This window comes from Gossypium raimondii, chromosome 11 (assembly GCF_025698545.1).
Source record: "Gossypium raimondii isolate GPD5lz chromosome 11, ASM2569854v1, whole genome shotgun sequence".
Lineage (NCBI taxonomy): Eukaryota > Viridiplantae > Streptophyta > Magnoliopsida > Malvales > Malvaceae > Gossypium > Gossypium raimondii.
In genome coordinates, this window is record NC_068575.1 from 6,869,924 (window position 1) to 6,888,284 (window position 18,361).

At 33.5% G+C, this 18,361-nt stretch overlaps 2 protein-coding genes across 3 annotated transcripts; both read right to left on the reverse strand.

Moving 5' to 3' along the window:
• Positions 1–67: 67 nt before the first annotated feature.
• Positions 68–4,441, reverse strand: LOC105761145 (E3 ubiquitin-protein ligase hel2). Of its 2 annotated transcripts, XM_012578859.2 has the most exons (8): positions 4,296–4,441; positions 3,701–3,922; positions 3,286–3,588; positions 2,574–2,782; positions 2,428–2,476; positions 2,257–2,346; positions 2,090–2,152; positions 68–1,917 (listed from the first exon to the last, which is right to left on the reverse strand). In XM_012578859.2, exons 2-8 carry the CDS (start codon positions 3,866–3,868, stop codon positions 580–582), a joined length of 2,220 nt encoding a protein of 739 aa, XP_012434313.1. In that variant the 5' UTR covers positions 3,869–3,922; positions 4,296–4,441; the 3' UTR covers positions 68–579. The 2 variants fall into 2 exon arrangements, with proteins under 2 accessions (XP_012434313.1, XP_012434312.1); XM_012578858.2 differs by having other exon boundaries at positions 3,701–4,346.
• A 3,248-nt stretch (positions 4,442–7,689) lies between these two features.
• Positions 7,690–11,038, reverse strand: LOC105761144 (ATP-citrate synthase alpha chain protein 2). The gene is made up of 12 exons (XM_012578857.2): positions 10,794–11,038; positions 10,529–10,705; positions 10,053–10,214; positions 9,863–9,943; positions 9,623–9,674; positions 9,194–9,308; positions 9,013–9,094; positions 8,822–8,917; positions 8,591–8,692; positions 8,383–8,499; positions 8,176–8,292; positions 7,690–8,062 (listed from the first exon to the last, which is right to left on the reverse strand). Exons 1-12 carry the CDS (start codon positions 10,890–10,892, stop codon positions 7,991–7,993), a joined length of 1,272 nt encoding a protein of 423 aa, XP_012434311.1. The 5' UTR covers positions 10,893–11,038; the 3' UTR covers positions 7,690–7,990.
• Positions 11,039–18,361: the final 7,323 nt, after the last annotated feature.

Genomic DNA, 18,361 nt, shown 5'->3' on the forward strand with positions numbered 1-18,361 from the left:
ATTGCTGACCCCCAGGGTCAGCCAGAACCGATACCGGGTATTCATGTGAATAAAGACCAGGCCGATGTAATGACGATGGTTTGAATCCTAATGTCGCAAGGAGACATGTAATATCAGTTCATTACAGCAACAAAACAGCCTAAGAACTAGACAACACAATGGCAACTTAATCAGACAGCAACAAATTAACGCGGTCTTAGCCAAACACCATCAAAGGAGGCTCCTGTCTGGTGCTGGTTATGTTCTAGAATCATTTACAGTGATTCTGCAGTAGAACCCAAATAGGTCCATTCAATTTCAATACAAATAACAATCGGTCAATCACCCTCTATTTTCCCATTATAATAATGTCATTCACCTTTGTTCAAACAACCCTAAATCTAATATAGTAAGGGACCCATACCATACCATGACAGTACCATAGGCACAAAATGACAAAAAGTGGTGTAGCACAAGCAACATCAACAAAGTGTCTGACTCATTTTGTACCATTACCAACATCCATCTTCAACAAAAGCTCCTGGGAAAGCAATCAGCACTCGGTCATTTCTATAAGAACTATAATATATATAATAAATATCAGTTGCTTGCTACTTTTTGGGTCTTTGCCATGAGTCTCTGCCCACCACCATCTCGCCATACACTGCGAACTGGCAATCTTTCCGGTGGTCCCTTATTTTCGTCTGTTTTTTCTTGAATCTCACACTTTCCACCTTCTTCAAGTTGTGCAGCCGAAGCATCGCCAAGGCGATTTCTAAGGAACTTGGAGACTTTTTTCCGCTGCTTATTTCCCCCTCCTTGAGATGCCAAAATTTTCTTCGAGCCACCAACATCTGGCTCGACCTGAGACTGAGGTGGGACATGTGAGTTAGAGTCTTCACCACCCAAAACCTTTGATTTGCCTTTGGAAGTGTGACTGTGATGCCCATCCTCCAATAATACTTTCACCCCACTATGGATTTTACCTGCCAAAGTATGTTTTGAACCAGTACTGCCATAGTCTTCACACTTCTCCTTTCCTTTCTTTGACCTTTTATCGTTTTTCCATTGACCAGCGTCATCATTGCGAGAATAGCTGTTACTTATGTTAAAACTGTATATCTCCACAAGTTCTCTTTGTTTCTCAACGTTGGGGCATAACCTAGCTAGCTCAAGAACAAGATGTGATAAACCAAACTGGTGCACATAGGCAAGATACTCCTCGGTGCTAATAAAACCCTGCCGATATTCACCGGTTATTCCTTTGAATGCAGAAAATTTGTCCTGATCAAGTTCCAAAGAAACACGGATCTTTTCCACTAGAGCTTTGTTAGCAGATTGAAAATCTTCCACCTTAGGTAAAGATTCCTTAATCCTAGTAGGCTTACTTTTGGAAGAGCCAGATGAGTTATTAGTAGTTGATAGATGCGAAAATTTTGTCACAGGTCTGGACTGGTGCGCACCAGCAGCTGACATGTTAGGTTGAAGACTAACTGCAGGCCAAGTATGAGCAGTATTAGAAATAACATTTGAAGTTCCATTGTGTCGGTGACGTGAGGGAGCAGCCATGCTCCTTCTAGCTGGTCCTTGTAAACCGTTTCTAACTTTTTGTTGATTGCTATTTGATGCTGCTGGAAGGGGAGGAAATGACGAGTCTTCAAGAGGTCCACCCCTAGAGATTCCTAGTGCTCGGCAATTTCTTGAAGATGGCACGGAATCTATTGTAGCTAATGACTCGAAAGGGCCAACGATAGAAGCTACTTCACTCTTTAGAACTGTTTGGTCACTTGTTGAAATAGAATGAAAACTTCCAGCAGTCACGAAACTAGCTTGCATGGTCAACAAAAGTTGACTATCAGATGAATTGGGATGAGAGACATGTCCTCTTACTGGATGATCCTGCTCACAACTCCGCCGGTACCGGAAACTTATCGGTATCTGGATATAATGAAAAGAAAAATTACTAGCAATCTACATCTCCTTATAATATACAGTGGAAGATTACAAGTGACCAAGCAATGAATTGTCTAAAACAAGCATACCAAAATAAATATGTAATAAAATAAGGGACATTGAAGAAACATGATTGTTTTCAATGATCCGAACACACCTGCAATGCAGCATTACGCTTGGAACGAGACATGCGCCCACCGTGTTCAAGAGTATTGTGCCTCTACAGAATTTTGTTTTTCTTAAAAAATGAAAAAAAAGAAAAAAAAAAGATTGTACTTAAAATAAGAGGAAAATGTATGTAAATATAACAACTATGCCGCAGACCTTCAATTCAGATTGAGTCGCAAAAACAACAAACTTTTTGGCACGACAGGCCTCATCCTCGCATAAATGATGCTCCCGACTAAAATGGATCTGTAGCAAAATTTCTGATTCTATGGAGAATCAAAATGAACAATTACAACAAGAACAGGAAAACACGAAATGGATACTGACCTCCATGTCATCATAATTTCTATAGTATTCATATTGTCCGGGATGCCGCCTGCATTGAGCCATGTCAGTTGAATACATGAGAGAACTAGCAATACCTAACATTTGCAATCTCTGAACTATAATTATATCACAATAATAAGGCTTACCTTTGGCATATGTGGCAAGTGAAATGTTCGGTAGACATATGCAAGTAGAGCTCATTCTCGCCATAGAATGGATTTTGACAGAACTCACACATAGGATGTCCCGTAAAACCTCCCCTTTCACTTTCAGTGCCATCAACCACAGAATCACCTGTCTTTATATGCTTATCCAGTTGTTCTCTAGTATATAACTTTTGCTCACACATAAAGACCTGACTCAGATATTAAAGATAATATCAAATACATCATTGTGCCGCCAGCGGTTCTTGCCTCACAGTCTTAGTTAAAACAGGGTGTATATCTAATGAAAATTCCAACAACTGGGTAAAACGAAGCAGCAAAAGAAAAGATCAACAATCACATAAATGGAAGTACTTTAGAGATCAAACTAGATCACTGTCTCCTACTTTGCTCCGACTCTTCATTTTTTTCTTTGGGAATATGTGTCCAACACATATTTGGACATAAGTAAGAGGATGACCTTCCAAAAGTCCTCCAAATGCATGGAAAACTTAGTAAAAATTGAACATATAATGTCTCATACCAGTGTCCGAGCAACATAGGTATTGTCTCATTCCTTAGAATGTATCTAGGAGGGTTATCAATAAGAATGCAAGCCATATTGTTGAATTAGAAGACCACTTGATAACATTTTTCTAGCATAGTTTATAATTTTTATGGCATTCATAACATAATATAACCAACTGTATCTCACCTTCCTACCTTCAAGACACAGACTGCAGTTAAGCAGTCTATGCCGGTTAAACAAGTGACTCTTAAGCTGCTCAATGTTCTTAAACTCTGCTCTCTTCTTTGATCCACCATTTCGCTGTTCATCCTTATTATCGCAAACAGTACAAGATAGCCTGCACATCGCTTTTATCATCTTGTAGTGATCCAGATCATCGAAATATGCTTGTGTCCCTTCATGGTACCAGTAAGAACTAACTTGACCCTCAATTGGATCAACTGGAAAAGCCGAGAAATCATTTATCACCTTCGTATAATCTCCCAAAGCCTGAAAAACTCATTAGATGTAAACTTAACCAGATATTGTTTCCATTATTCAGCATAGACATGGTTCAATATTATCAGATGTCAATCTCGAGAACATAAAAAGAATGACTAACTTTGGTAATAAAGATAGTTTTCAGTTCGGACTTGCAAAGGCAACAACGGTAGTCATCGCAGATGAATCGGAGACGAACGATGCAAGTCGAGCATACTTCTCGATGGCCACACGGCCCATATGCAACCCACTCAAGTGTGTCAGCACATACAGCACAACTATCATCCATTTTTTTTTTTTTTGGCCTCCTCTGAATCTGACCCAACAAAGGAAAAACGAAATCCTGCAAACATAACAAATTTGTGCTAAAGGGGGAACCCATTTCTAATTCATCACCATACACAGAGATCAATTCCTCAAATCTATTTGGCTTTGTAATTTAGTTTGAAATTTCAAATTAATTTACTGCTCTGCACTACGTTTTAAGTATTAGAACAGAAAACAAAGCTGAAACTCGAAACTTGCATGAAACAGCATTCACAATTCACAAACCCTAAAAGTATCAGATCATTTTGGTTGACACTTCGAACAACAAGTATATACATGTATAGGCGAAGTTATACTTATATTCATTGAAGTAAGTACATAAAGCGGGACAATGCAAGTAAATTACAAGTAATTTTAAGGGGGAAAAAGGTCAAAAGGGAAGTACATGCCTGCTTTCTTGAATCTGGATCCTTTGTTTTTGAGTTTATAGCACAAAATAAAAAGTACAAAAGTGACAGGAAACACTAAACCTTTGTTTATATGCACTAATCAAACTCAAAAGACAAAAGGGGGTCAAAGTAATCGGAGTTTTACTATTTAGTCCCTGGATGTAAAAAAGAACCCCCAACAGTTATTTCAACTGATTGAATAAAAAATAATTAGCTCTACAGTTTAATCTCAAAAGTTTATGGGTTGGATTATTCATCCAAATTCGAAAGTTGTACAAAATATGAAAAGGTTTTGATGAAAATGTTAAGCCAAAAACTATATTTGAGTAAAAAAAATCGTTTAAAATATGGGCTGGTCCGAGCTTGAATAATGAATGTTTAATCTCATAAGTTTAACCCTATCAATTATTTCAACTGATTAAATCGAAAATAATTATTTCGAGAGTTTAATCTCATAAGTTAAATAGGAAAATAAGAGAATCCGTTGTGTTTATGAGTTGAGTTATTCATCTAAATTCAAAGGTCAGTATAAAATTTAAGAGGGTTTCGATGAAAATATTAGGCCCAAAAGTGGCTTGGATAAAAAAATAAGTCCGTTTAAAATATTGACTGGGTTCAAGCTTGAATAATTAATGTTTGAGTCCGACCCATTTTTTTAAGTTTGTAATGTTTTGTATTATGTTATTTTTATATATTATGTAATTTATAACACTTAAAAATTAAATTTATAATATTATATGCTATTATTATAATGTAAACATTAAAAAATGTTATGAATATTTATAAATGTTTAATTAAAAATAAAATAATATATTTTTTATTTAAAAATAACAACAACAGCTACACTAGTAGTGCTAGAAACTACTAGAAATGTGTCACATTGATTAACCACTTATAATTGCATCTTATCCTAGCTTTGTCACTAGTAAGCTATGTCGATAATAAACCATTTATAACTCATTCTAACCTTATCATTGTCGAACTGTGCCAACAATAAATCTTGGTCAACCATGATAACATGCATCCTAACCTTACCACTGTCAAACTATGTCGACAATGAAGTCCGATCAACCATGATGACAATGTTAGAAGCCCTCGATGCCTTGCCAAGCTATTAACCATGATGACAATGCTAGAAGTCCCCTAAGACTATTCCACATTCGTTATGTAAAAAACCAATCCCCAAGTGACCTATATATCATTTCGTTTAAATGGCAACTAATATTATTATGGTACTTTTATTTTTTTAATATTTTTATGTAATATTTAAATAAAATAATTAAGAACCATATATTCAATTATCGAGCACATGTTTAATAAGATATATATATATATATTATCACTCTACTTATAATAATTATGTAACATAATCTAATAGTTAATAGTATTGTCACACCCCAAGATGGAGCACGACACAGCAATATTGTCTTAGTACAATACTCAATAATTTAAGTATTATATTAAGATGATATGAAGCCTTCTATAAAAAATAAGTTCTCTCTAAGTAAGGTCTCAAACCCCACAAATTTTTTTAATAAGTAAAAACATCACATCCACATTTGTCATAAAGAAATAAAACATTATTACAAAAGCATGGTAATCTCAAAATTAGTTCGACAGTTTTATCATTTCTGGAGGGTCAAGTGTAATTTTATCATTATTAATTTAAAATTTTATAAATTATAAAGAGGTCTAAAATTTTATTTTAGTGTGGGTCAAGCCCCTACCAATACTAACCCCTGAATTCAACACCGAATAAGAGTCCTATTATTAAAAAAAAGTGGGATCAAAATGTTAAATTAAGCTTCCATGATAAACTTCCCCACTACATATCTAAAAAGTGAAAGAGAATAAAAGAATGAGCGACTAATGCTCGATAAGTATAACCATGACTTGTTAAAAGCATTGTTCTACTATTAACCTATGAAAATGAGGATAGTTGGGAAAGAAAATAAAATAAAACAATAAATTGTAATACCGGTTACGTTACTAATATGCTTGGTTACAATTTTTGTTGAGTATGACTCTTATTTTAGCCAAATTAGAAATAATTTTCTAGTTAAACTCTGTTTATTTGTTTCAATCAAATTCTAATTAGTCTAGATTATTTTATTATTATTTGACCTATGAATTTAGCCTATAAATAGACTCTTTTACAATCTTATAAAACACACCCATAAGACGTTTTGAGAGTTCTTTATTTTTGGATTTTCGAGGTTTAGTTTTTATCTTCATCTTTTGTACTCTTTGTTCTTTTGTCATTATAGTAAAATTATATTTGTCCGTGGTTCTTTATCCTTTTTGAAGGGGGTTTTTCCACGTTAAATTTGTGTGTTTAATTTTTCAATTTCTTCTGCTATTTTTATTTGTTCGTTGCTTAACCGAGTCAATCCCCAACAATTTCGAATTTGTTATTATATGTTTATTCTAGTTTTTGTTGTTTTGGATGTTGAAACAGTTTCTCTTTATCCATGGGCAATGAGTTTCGATGTATTGAGGGTATCCATATCCTAGAAGCTTTCATTTTCGTGCTCATCCTAATTGTTGGTTTAGTTTATGTATGGCGAAAAAGAACATTGGAATGGTTTTAGTTCTTGAATATTCAAATAATGAAAAGAAAGAAAGAAAAAAGTAAAAATAACAATAACATAGAGTATGAACTCTATCGAATTTTCCTTACTTGATCGAACAACCCAAAATTCAGTTAGTTTAACTACATTAAATGGTCTTTCAAATTGATCAAGACACTCCGATTTATGACCATTTCTTTATGGTGTTAGTTGTTGTTTTATTGAATTTGTTTCGGAGATACCCAGTATTACCAATATATTTTTATTAAGAAAATAAATAAAATTCCAACCAAACAGTGAAAATTTGAGCTAACTACTATAACCCGTTAAATGTAATCCTTTAACTAGGTCTAAACAAACTATTATAACCCGTTAATAGAGCCGATGTGAATCAAATATAAGGCATTAAACTCATTTTGGTTTTGGTTCTATGTTGGCCAGAAGATTTTGGTTTAATAACTAATAAGTCCTTCCCCTCTTGAAGTTTTTATATTTTAAGCCCATGATTAAACACTCAATACAAATAAAGCCCAGCCATAATACAATATATAAATTATGGGTTACAAATATCTTTTAACTTAATTGGTTAAGTTTACAATTGGATCAAAATGGAGTGGAAGGGTGGGTTTGATGCTTTACAAGAACAATGTTTCCTAATTTCTCACTTTTCACTTACATATTTTTGACCAGCCTCCTATGTCGATTTAAAAAGTTTTAAAACAATAACAAACTAGAGGCACTTTATTTATGAATAAGTCTAGGTACACCATTAGCTTGTTTTAGTTATATCACACCAAAAACACACACACTTCGCTCATGCAAGATACTGGGAATTGCATTTTCGCATTTTCTCGTTAATTCAAACATTTTTCCAGCTCATCATAAAGCACAATTATGATCAGAAACACCAAAATACCAACAACCAACAAACAAACATGGACCGACGGAAACCATGTTTCGTGTTTATCGCACAGGAACACACACAAAAAAGAGAGGATGAAATACTCTGTAATTTGAGTATTTCGGTCTACAACAACAGTCTTGTCCAGCTTATGACTTGAACAAAGAATACCAAACTGCATTGGCAGAATAACTCGACTTTGGAGAACAAAAATAATACCATACTTATGCTTCGGACATAATGCAATCTATAGCCTGCTTGCATATGCCAGTCATCGTGGCCTCAGGCCCGTAAACCTGTATCAAGACAACAGTAACATAGTCAAGTGGTAATACCAATGTTTCCTTTGCTAATACACCACAACATCAGTAATGCAGCATTTTCAAAGAAGCACACTGTGATTTCATACCTCAAGGGGTACTCCTAGTTCCTCCCCAAGAGCACGCATCCTTGCCAAACCAGTTTGATAGTTTGGACCACCTCTTCGAACATAGATGTGCATTCTTGCTGCTTTTAACTTGGCTTCCTGGAGAGAGGGGGAGGAAAAAGGACCGGAATGTCAAAGGAAAGTCTCAACCATTGAACTAAAGTTTACTTGTTTTCAGCTGAATCGTACCTTTTCTCTCAATGCTCGAATGATTCCGTTGAAAGTAGCAGCTACATCAGTGAAGTTAGCAATGCCACCTCCAATGAGAAGGGCTCTCTTACGACCATCAGGGTTTGCAGTGGCACACTGCAACATCCTAAATCAGTAAAATTTTCCAAAAACTCCAATGGCGAATTTGCTTCTATAAAAATGGCTTAAACCAGTCACCGTTTCTTACATCAATAACGACTCTTGCATATTGCAAGACCTCCTCTTCATTTGGAGCTCCACTATACTCCGCATAGTTTCCCAGTTCTGAAGCATAACCTAAATCTCCTACCTAGTTAAATAAACAGAAATAACTCTAAATCCTTAGAATGGCATCAAATGATATCAAACCTGCGGAAAATAACGATAAGGTCAGTGGAACGTAAAACAAAAAACACAGATCCTTTAGAAGGCCACTTACAGTATCAGCATAAATGACACTAGCACCACCTCCGGCAACCATTGTCCAGATACGCCCTTTTGGATTCAAAACAGTGAATTTCAGAGATGCACTTGTCTGTAATATTAAGCGAAGATTATGATCAACAAATGTCCTTCAACCATGTGAAAAGAAATCTACATTGAAACATGGGCTACAACAAGAACGGCTACCTTTTCATCCAATGAATGAATGAAGCTTTCTGTAGAGCTCAGGACTCTCCCAAAAGGTAGAGGAAACTCTATGTTACCCCACCTGAATGCACAAAATTGTTTTGATGCAAAACAAGTCTATATGAGATATATATTTCGAGGAGATATATAGCTATCAAGCTTGGCCTGGAAAGAAGCTTACTTGTTGAAGTTCTTGAATGCAGCAGTGTCGTCCAGCTCCCCCCTCATATCCAGTGGGTATGGTTCTCCATTCACCAGTGTAAATGGATTCATCTCGAGAAAGCTGAAGTCAAGATCTGCAGCCAACAGAAAACATCAGCATAGATGCTAAGACAAGAGAGTTTTAGAACAATACAATAATGTGTTGAACTAAGGATAATGGACAAAATCAGAGATACTGTAAAAATAGAAGCCTCTATCCCAATAAAAGAGATGATGATATTCAAGATCATAGTGAAAAATACTAGACATTTGGTGATCCTTTTAAATTTTGGCATTTAAGTTTTATAGAAACGGGTGGATTATTGCATTTTCAGTCATGAAATGCAATTTCGCTGTTCGGTGAATAAAACATAGAGCCAACAAATCTGAAACCATCAACCCCACGTACCTTGAAAGACAGAAAAGACACCCATGATGAAGTCACCAATCTTCCCACGGACCTACGTGATGCTTAAATGGTATCAACACTAGCTATATAAATGCAACACAGTATAGCTTAAGAGACTAAGACCAGTAATTCAAATAATACATTGCAAAATATAAGAATATATGAAGGATATGAGAACAAAGGCCAAACAGATTCCATTAAGGAAATACAAACAACCGGGAAAATACTAGTGAAACTCACTTCCAAAGGAAGTGTAGCTATCAACGGTGCACATGTATCCAAGGTCATAGGTTTCTCGGTTGGAAGGAAGATGGTTTTAACCTGCAAAACCAAAGATGAAAATACATGTAATCTTTTAAAGTCACATATCCCTTCAACAAATGGTTAAGGAATTCAATCGAAAGAAACAAAAGGCCAAGGCAAAACAAACCTTATCCCAGTTCTCTTCAATATCAATACCTCCACATTCCGAAAAACTAATGGTAGAACCAAGCCTTTCAGAGACTATTGAAAGGTAATACTCTTGTTCATGGGGTACAAAAGGTTCGACAATGAATGTGGTTATAGGTGCTTTGCAACCGCCCATTTCAACCTAAATAAATAAAGGATTCAGATCAGTATTACCAGGAACGCAGACCAATCCAGTATGAGGAAAAAAAAATTGAAACAGAAATAGCTACTAGTGCGAAATGGAATTCAATATACATAATTCTAAATAAAGTATTAAACTTGTGACTCCGTTTCATTCAATAGTTTTGTGATCTACCGAATTAGATAGCTAGAATTCAATTGTGCAAACCAATTCGAAAATCACCATGGAGATAGCGATTTCTGGTAACAGTGATTGAGGTCATGCATGATTGATAAAAAAATGGCAGCTAAAAACAACGAGAGCAAAACGGTTACCTCAGTGCCGAGGCGAGCTTTGACGAATTCAGCAACTTGAGCAAGATCCAAATTGAGAGCAACCAAGCCACTCTTCCCACGTTTACCAAACAACATATCCGGCTTAACAACCAATCTGGTGGACGAAAGCCATGGTTGTTCGTTCGTTAACTCGGTGAAATCAGTAGATTGAGTCACCTAACAAAGCAAAAAAAAAAAAAAACACATATCATACAATTTCCATTGCTTAGTTGGGTTTTCGTATTATAAATAAATAAATAAAAACCTGAGCAGAGCAGATTTGGAGGTCGATATTAGCGAGGCGTTTGAGGTGTTGTTTGAGAAGTCTCTTGGAATCGTATTCTCTGATCTTCTTGCGAGCCATTTTAAGTCTTTGAGAAGCTTAGATTGAAGAAGATCTACAACCACAACCACAACCACAACCACAACAACAACGCCGAGGCCGAGGCCGAGGCCGAGGCTTTTTATTGATAGAAAGAAAGAGGTAGGTAGAAGAAAATGAAGCGTTAGTTGGGTGAGGAAAGAAGAGTGAAGATTGATGGGTTCAATTGGCAACGGGCGGGGCGGGCGGTTTTTTACCCGCCTTGGCCTGACCCTGATCTAATTTTAATTTATAATTTATAAATATTTGAATCCGCTTTCTTGGTTTTATTTTAGGGTAAATTACAGTATTAGTCACTAAATTATGAGTAAATTTTTATTTTGGTCATTTAACGAAAAAAATATAAGTTGGTCATTGAACTATTCGAAAGTTTTTATTTAAGTCACTAAAATATTCAAAAGTTTTTATTTAAGTCACTAGACTGTTAAGTTTTTTTTTTTTAAGTTTCGCCAGTAAACTCCAAGCAATAATTCGACAACCGGTATAATGGATCAATATCCATCGATGAGTAGAAGAACATACATTAGATTCAAGTTGATTTAACGGCCAGTATCAGAGATAAAAAAAAGTTGTTTGAATTTTGGTTACAGATTCGTAACGTCCAAAGTTGTTTCATTAAAAAAATTGAACGGTAGAAAAGAAGGAGAAAAAGAGGGAGTTTTCAATTGGTGCATGCAGTGCAAACAGAAAAAGCTATATATCATTGATTTTAACAGTCCAGTGATTTAAATGAAAACTTTCGAATAATTCAATGGTCAAATTGTAACTTTTTTAGTTAAGTGACCAAAATAAAAACTTATCCATAATTTAGTTACTTCATGAATCTTGCCTTAGGTTGCCACAAAAGATTCGAGTCCCATTTCATCCAAATCACATGTTGGTTAGTCGCCTACTCCCTAAAGATTCGCTTCCCTTTTCATTTCAACGGTGTTATGCTTGCACTTTCATCTTAGACTCAGGTAAATTTACATATAGTTGTGAACATTGTGACTTTAATCTCCATGCTATATGTGCTAATTCATTAAGGCAACCCTTGAAATGTGAGTTTCACCTGAATAATCTTTATTATTTTGGGAGAAATCATAAATTAGCCTTTGGTTCAAATTGGGTTAGATGTTTCTATTGTCATGAATGTGGTGGAAGTTCTGAAGGGGAGCCCTTTTATAGGTGTCTAAAGTGTCATGTCAAATTTCATTTTTAACTTGTCCATCTTCCTCATGGTTTACCCCACCATTGCCCTTCTCCTTGAATTTGGAAGACTCGAACTTGTATTTCTTCAGATCAAGCTTAACACAAAACTTCGTCTTGGTATGGCTATGGTAAGTTCAGTAATGCCCTATTGACGCAACTTCTGTTTTGCCCATGGCTTCAACCCATATTCGAACCAATAGAATGCTTGATAAATGTCAAAAGTAACATATTCGATTTAAAATGGTTAATTTTATGCTCCTAATTTTTTAAATTCGTGTTTCTATACTTAGGAGAGCATTTGGAAGCAAAAAGAGAGAAAAACAAGTGAAAATAAAAAAAAAATCAGAGCATGTTTTAAGAGCCATACGGGCTAGACACACGGTTGTGTGAGATACACGAGCTGCTACACGGCCATGTGCCAAATCATTTGGAAATCACGAATCGCATTTCAAACCTGCGGGAAAACGTGTTTTTTTGGGTTTTTCAGACATTTTTAAGACCTACATACGAAAAAGATAAGAAGAAATGAGGAAGCCGTCATAGAATATTCAAGAAAACAACTCGAAAAACACCATTGAAGCAGACTCTAAAGCAGATTTCCATCAAGATTGAAGAACTCCTTTTGATTTCTTTGAAGTTTATTATGAGTTTATTTATTTCTTGTGGTTATACTGTCTTTAGGATGTTTTTATTTGCTATCATGAACTAATTTTCTAAATACCTAGGAGAGATGAACCTTATGATAAATTATATCTTTTGATTTTATTTTACGCATAAATCTTAGATTTTGTTCTTAATTATGTGTGCTTAATTCTTGGTTTGATATTTCTAGATTATTAATCCATGTTTAATGTGCTTAAATTAGAGGAGGAATAAACCATGTTTAATGACATAAATCTACAGGATTAGAGTCAAATCTAATAGGGATTCATAGATCAAGTTAATGCGATAATAGGGGTTTTAAATAGAAATAAATTTCAATTAATAAACCTAGAGTCAGTTGCTCTTAGTCTTGAAGAGAGATATTAGCATAATTTAGGGATTTCTACGGATCAATATACCAAGTCAATAAATTGTGTAATTTAGATTAATAATGACAGATGAAATCTATATGGATTCCTGGCTATTGTTTCACTTCTGGGTTGTTTACTTGATTATTTTCTTTATTTGTTCTTTGTTGTGTTATTTAGTTAATTTAATTAGAGAAAAAGAATCAAGTATTTATTACGTAAAAATAGAATTTAAATAATAGGATTCATCATAGGTTTCATCTCCCCTAGGTATTTAGGGGATTAGTTCATAATCCTGAATTAAAACATCTCAAAGTCAGAAAATCCATAAGACATAAAGAAATTCAATAAAACTTCAAAAGAAATTAAAAGGAGATCTTTAATCTTGATGGAGATCCGCTTCCGAGTTGGCTCTGATGGTGTTCTTCGAGTGTTTTCTTCGATCTTCTCTGATGGCCTTATTATGTCTTCTTCTAATGGGTATTTATAGACTTTAGAATGCTCAGAAACCCTAAAAATTGGGTTTTTCCGCATATTTGGGAAGTAGGGTACAAAATCGGCACAGGCTAGCACATAGGCGTGTGTCCAACCCGTGTGGAAATGCCCAGCCCGTGTGGATCCTGAAAACAGCTCTTTTTGTCTGACTTTGGCTCGTTTTTCTCTCCTTTCGCTTCAAAATGCTCTCCTAAGTATAGAAACATTAATTTAAAGGATTAAGAGCCTTAAATTCACTAATTTGTATAATTAATCATCCAAAAATGCATTAAGAATGAGATTAAAATATGTTACTTTCATAGCTTATCAAATATCCCCACACTTAAGTGTTTGCTTGTCCTCAAGCAAAATCCTCAACTCTCATTAAAATTAATCTTTCTCAACTTATAATTCCCATTAATAATGTCTCAAAATAATTCACAAATAATCATGCATTGTTAATTCAACTAAAAGGGCACTAAAGTTCCAAACAATCTAAGTCAAAAAATTTTAAAGCACGAAAACATATATATTTCCCCTTAAGAATCGACATCCTCACTAAAGATTCACTCAAATCACTAAAAGTGTTTAAGGTTCAAGAATAAGCACTCAAAAATCAAATAAGAAAAGTCATTACTATAGGCTTGCATGAAAATCAAATCTCCACCACTATAAAATGATATGATACACAAATCAAAAGGTCTTTAAGAGGATGTAACGGGGCTTAGGTTAAGGGTGTGGAGAAAGACCGAAAAAGTTGGTTAAAATCGATATCGAATTGATAAATTACCAAATTAGAAAAATAAACAAATATTGAATTAAAAACAAGTGCATAAATCAAGAACTATTTAAGAATAAGAAAACGAGCTTCTTCCAAGAAAATGAATTTAACTGTTCAAACTCAATCATAGAACTAGATAATAATCAATATTTTTTTTCTTTTCTCTTCTTTTTTTTAGAACAATAAGAAATAATTCAACAAATCAAATAAAACAGCATAGTTAGACAATTAACCAAATCAAAGCTCGACAAAAAGGAAGTAATAAAACGGGAAAAAGTCTCAACGAAAAGATGAGTTATGGTTTAACATTAATGGGTAAATTAAGAAATGGTGTGTTAAGTTTAACGGGGCTCACTAAGGGTTAATTAAAAAGGTAAACTTTTTATGAGATAAGTGGGTTAAAACCTAAGTGCCTTTATCATCTCAGTATATCAAATCAAAGGTGTGGTCTTGACATGTATAATCGAAACAAATTCTAGAATAACAAATCAAATTGACACACTCATAACCAATAATAAAATGAGTAAGAAAAATGTACGGTCTAAGAACTCAAAATCTCACAAAAAATCATAGTTTTTTATGTCAAACTTGTAAATTTAAAACTTCAAGATAATACATTGATTCAAGGAAACAACCTACAATTTTAATTCTAAAATAAACTTATCATGCTTGATTCTCTCATGTCTTAAAGTTTAAATCAACCAATGCACAAATATTTACAAATTAATCCAAAACAATATCCATAAAAATCCCAAATCGATAAAAATTCACTCTAATGGAAGTATGAGAAAATTATTTAAACACAAGACATAACTCAGGGGTTTTTAATAATTAAATAAATAACCTCCCTACACTTAAGATGCTCATTGTCCTCAATGTATAAACAGATATAATCACAATATAAACAGAATATCATAAGAGAGAGAGAAAACTGAAACTACCCTGAATATTGGATGAAATCGCGAGAATAATAAAAAGCGAAAGTGTAGGCAAATCTAAATGTAGTGCATGATTCCGAGTAAACCAATAGGATTCATTGAATAAATTAATAAATTTCTCTTAAAAAATAAAATAAAAAATAATACAACACATGTTTATGTAGAAAACTAATATAAAAGTATTGGTGATGCTTATACGATTAAATATTATTGAAACATCCCCCGACGGCTACTTTTGATAGATAACCATTTGCATCCATTCTGCCTTTGACATTAGCCTGCAAAGCCTTCAAATATCTCAGGAAACAAAGCCTTTATTAGATCAAAAACAGGAAATTCGGTGATTGAAAATACCAGCCAATAAAGTCGTATAAGTTTGAATTAGCCTCAGTCATGTGCCACACTTCTCCGAATAATAACTTGTCGAGCACAATTCGAACGTATTTACTGAATTCATTTGCAGAAACCTGAAAAATCACATTCATTACTTAAAAGTATTTTATTTCTTGATGTTTTTAATGATTCCAATCAGGGATTTAAATTGCGGTCGCGGTCTCATTGCGTTTATCGCGGTTGCGGACATAACGGATGCTATTGCGGTCATTGTAGGTATCGCGGTCGTGAATTTTACACTACTTATTGTGTATTGCGGGTATAGCGGGTTTCGGCAGCAGCAGTTTTGGACGGTGCCGCTACCGCTGTATAACGGCCGCTATTTCAGTAACGGACCGCTATTTAAATCCCTGATTCCAATACCTTACTTCGATGTCAATGTTGAAGAGAACAATAGTCATAAAGTATAGTAAAACTTCATTCGGGAGATATTTAAATAATTAAAGCGCCTCGAACAAAAATAATTCTAAGATTCAAACTAAATCTAAATGTTCGGGGAAGAAGTTAATTGTCATTTTTTTAACAACTTCGATTTAGTTAAAATATTATTACAATAAAATGTTTAACTTTTATATAAAAATATATTAATCATGTTCTATTAATTAAAAATAATCTTTAATAAATAAAATTAAATTTGTAAATTTATTAAAGATATTACTTAAATCTCATTTATTATTAATATATTATAGTTTTTAATTTAAAATTTTTAATAAATTTAAATAATAAAAAATCCAAATGGTGTTTTAAGTGTATAACAATTATTTTATAACATCTAAAATTTTAATAGACAATTAGAATTGATATCGAAAGAGATGACTGTTTGATAAATTTTGTGGAATTCAATCAAATTAAAAATTAGTAAAATGATAAAAAGTAGAAAGTATTATAATTTAATTATTAAAATAAATAAAGTTGAACCTAAGAGTATTTTTGGATAGACGTTTATTTTCAATGCGACGAGTTTAGTTTTTTTTTATTTTATTTCACGCTACAGTATCGTTACAGTATTTAATATCACTATCATTTTTATTTTTACACTAATCTCAGGTAAACGCACTGCCTAACCAAAAGAACCTTAAAATTTGAATAATAATAATAATAATAATAATAATAATAATAATAATATCAGCATAGATAAAAGGGTAAACTACCAAAATAATCACTTTTGTTTATCTCGGGTTACATTTTAGTTACTTATGTTTGAAATATTACGTTTTAGTCACTTATATTATTGTGTTGTAATATTTGAGTCATTGAGTCGTTAATTATCGTTAATGGTATAACGGTAAGCTGACATGGCACATTAAATCATCATTTCAAACAAAAATTTTAGGTTAATTTATACAATCAGTCCCCATATTTTTCGTTTTGAACAATTTAATTTTTTCTTTTATGTTCTTTTAACTTTCATTTTTTTCCATTCTCTCCTGCTTCTCTCTCTATTTTTCTCCATTCTCTATTTCTTTTAACGTATTTTTTCTATGTTTTTCATTTGTTAAAACTAATCATTATACTTTTATTTTTTTGAACAATTTAAATTTTCGAGTGAGGCGAGCTTGTTGACTAGTTCTAACAAATGGAAAACATAGAAAAACTACGTTAAAAGAAACGAAGAATGGAGGAAAACAGAGGGAGAAACAGAAGAGAATGAAAAATAAAGAAAAAAAATAAAGTTAAAATAACATAAAGAGAAAAAAATTAAATTGCTCAAAATGAAAAAAATATAGGGACCAATTGTAGAATTTAACATAAAATTTTCATTTGAAATGATGATTTAACGTGCCACGTCAACTTACCATTACGTTGTTACTGGCAATTAACAGCTCAGTGACTAATAGTTACAATACAATAACGTAACATTTCAAAAAAAATGAGTAAAATATAATATGAATAGAGGTGAACATGAGTTAGGCTACTCGGCCCTGGCCGACGGCCCACCCAAAAAATGGGAGGGTTCGGGTAAAAATATAGGCCCAAAATATGGGTTTGGACAAAAAAAGAGGCCCATTTAGAAAACGGGTCGGGCCTTGGGTAAAACTTGTTTAGACCGGGCCCAGCCCTGCCCGAATTATATATTAAATATATATTTTTTTATTTTTAATCAAATATATATTTTTTTATTTTTTAATCAAATATATATATTTAACATGAGTCGGACTCGGGCTTAACAATTTTCTTTTAGGCCGAGCTTGGACAAATTTTTAAGCCCATATTTTGAGCTAGGCCAGGCCTGAGCCTAGAAAATGGACATAAACTTTTGTTTGAGCCCGGCCCATAATCACATTTAAATATGAATCAACTATTTTAATAGATTACCTAATAAATAAATAAAAGGGTAGGAAAGGTAGGTCTGGGGATTGAAAATTTTTGAATACAAAGAAGGAAAGAATGGAAGCACGTGATGTGTGCAGGTGGGATGTGATTATCAGTGGAAGCGAATCAGATGAGATTTTGTGATGTCACTGTAACAAATAAAATAATATCAGTTACATTCTTTTTTTTTTTTTTGAAGTTTAGCTGATAATAATACAGGAATTTTATTCATACAATATATATTCAATCAATTATAACGCTGAATCAAATTAATATAAAACACAATAGATAAATAATTGACAAAATCCATTCGTCATTATAAATAAAATGTATTATAAATTATAAATTATG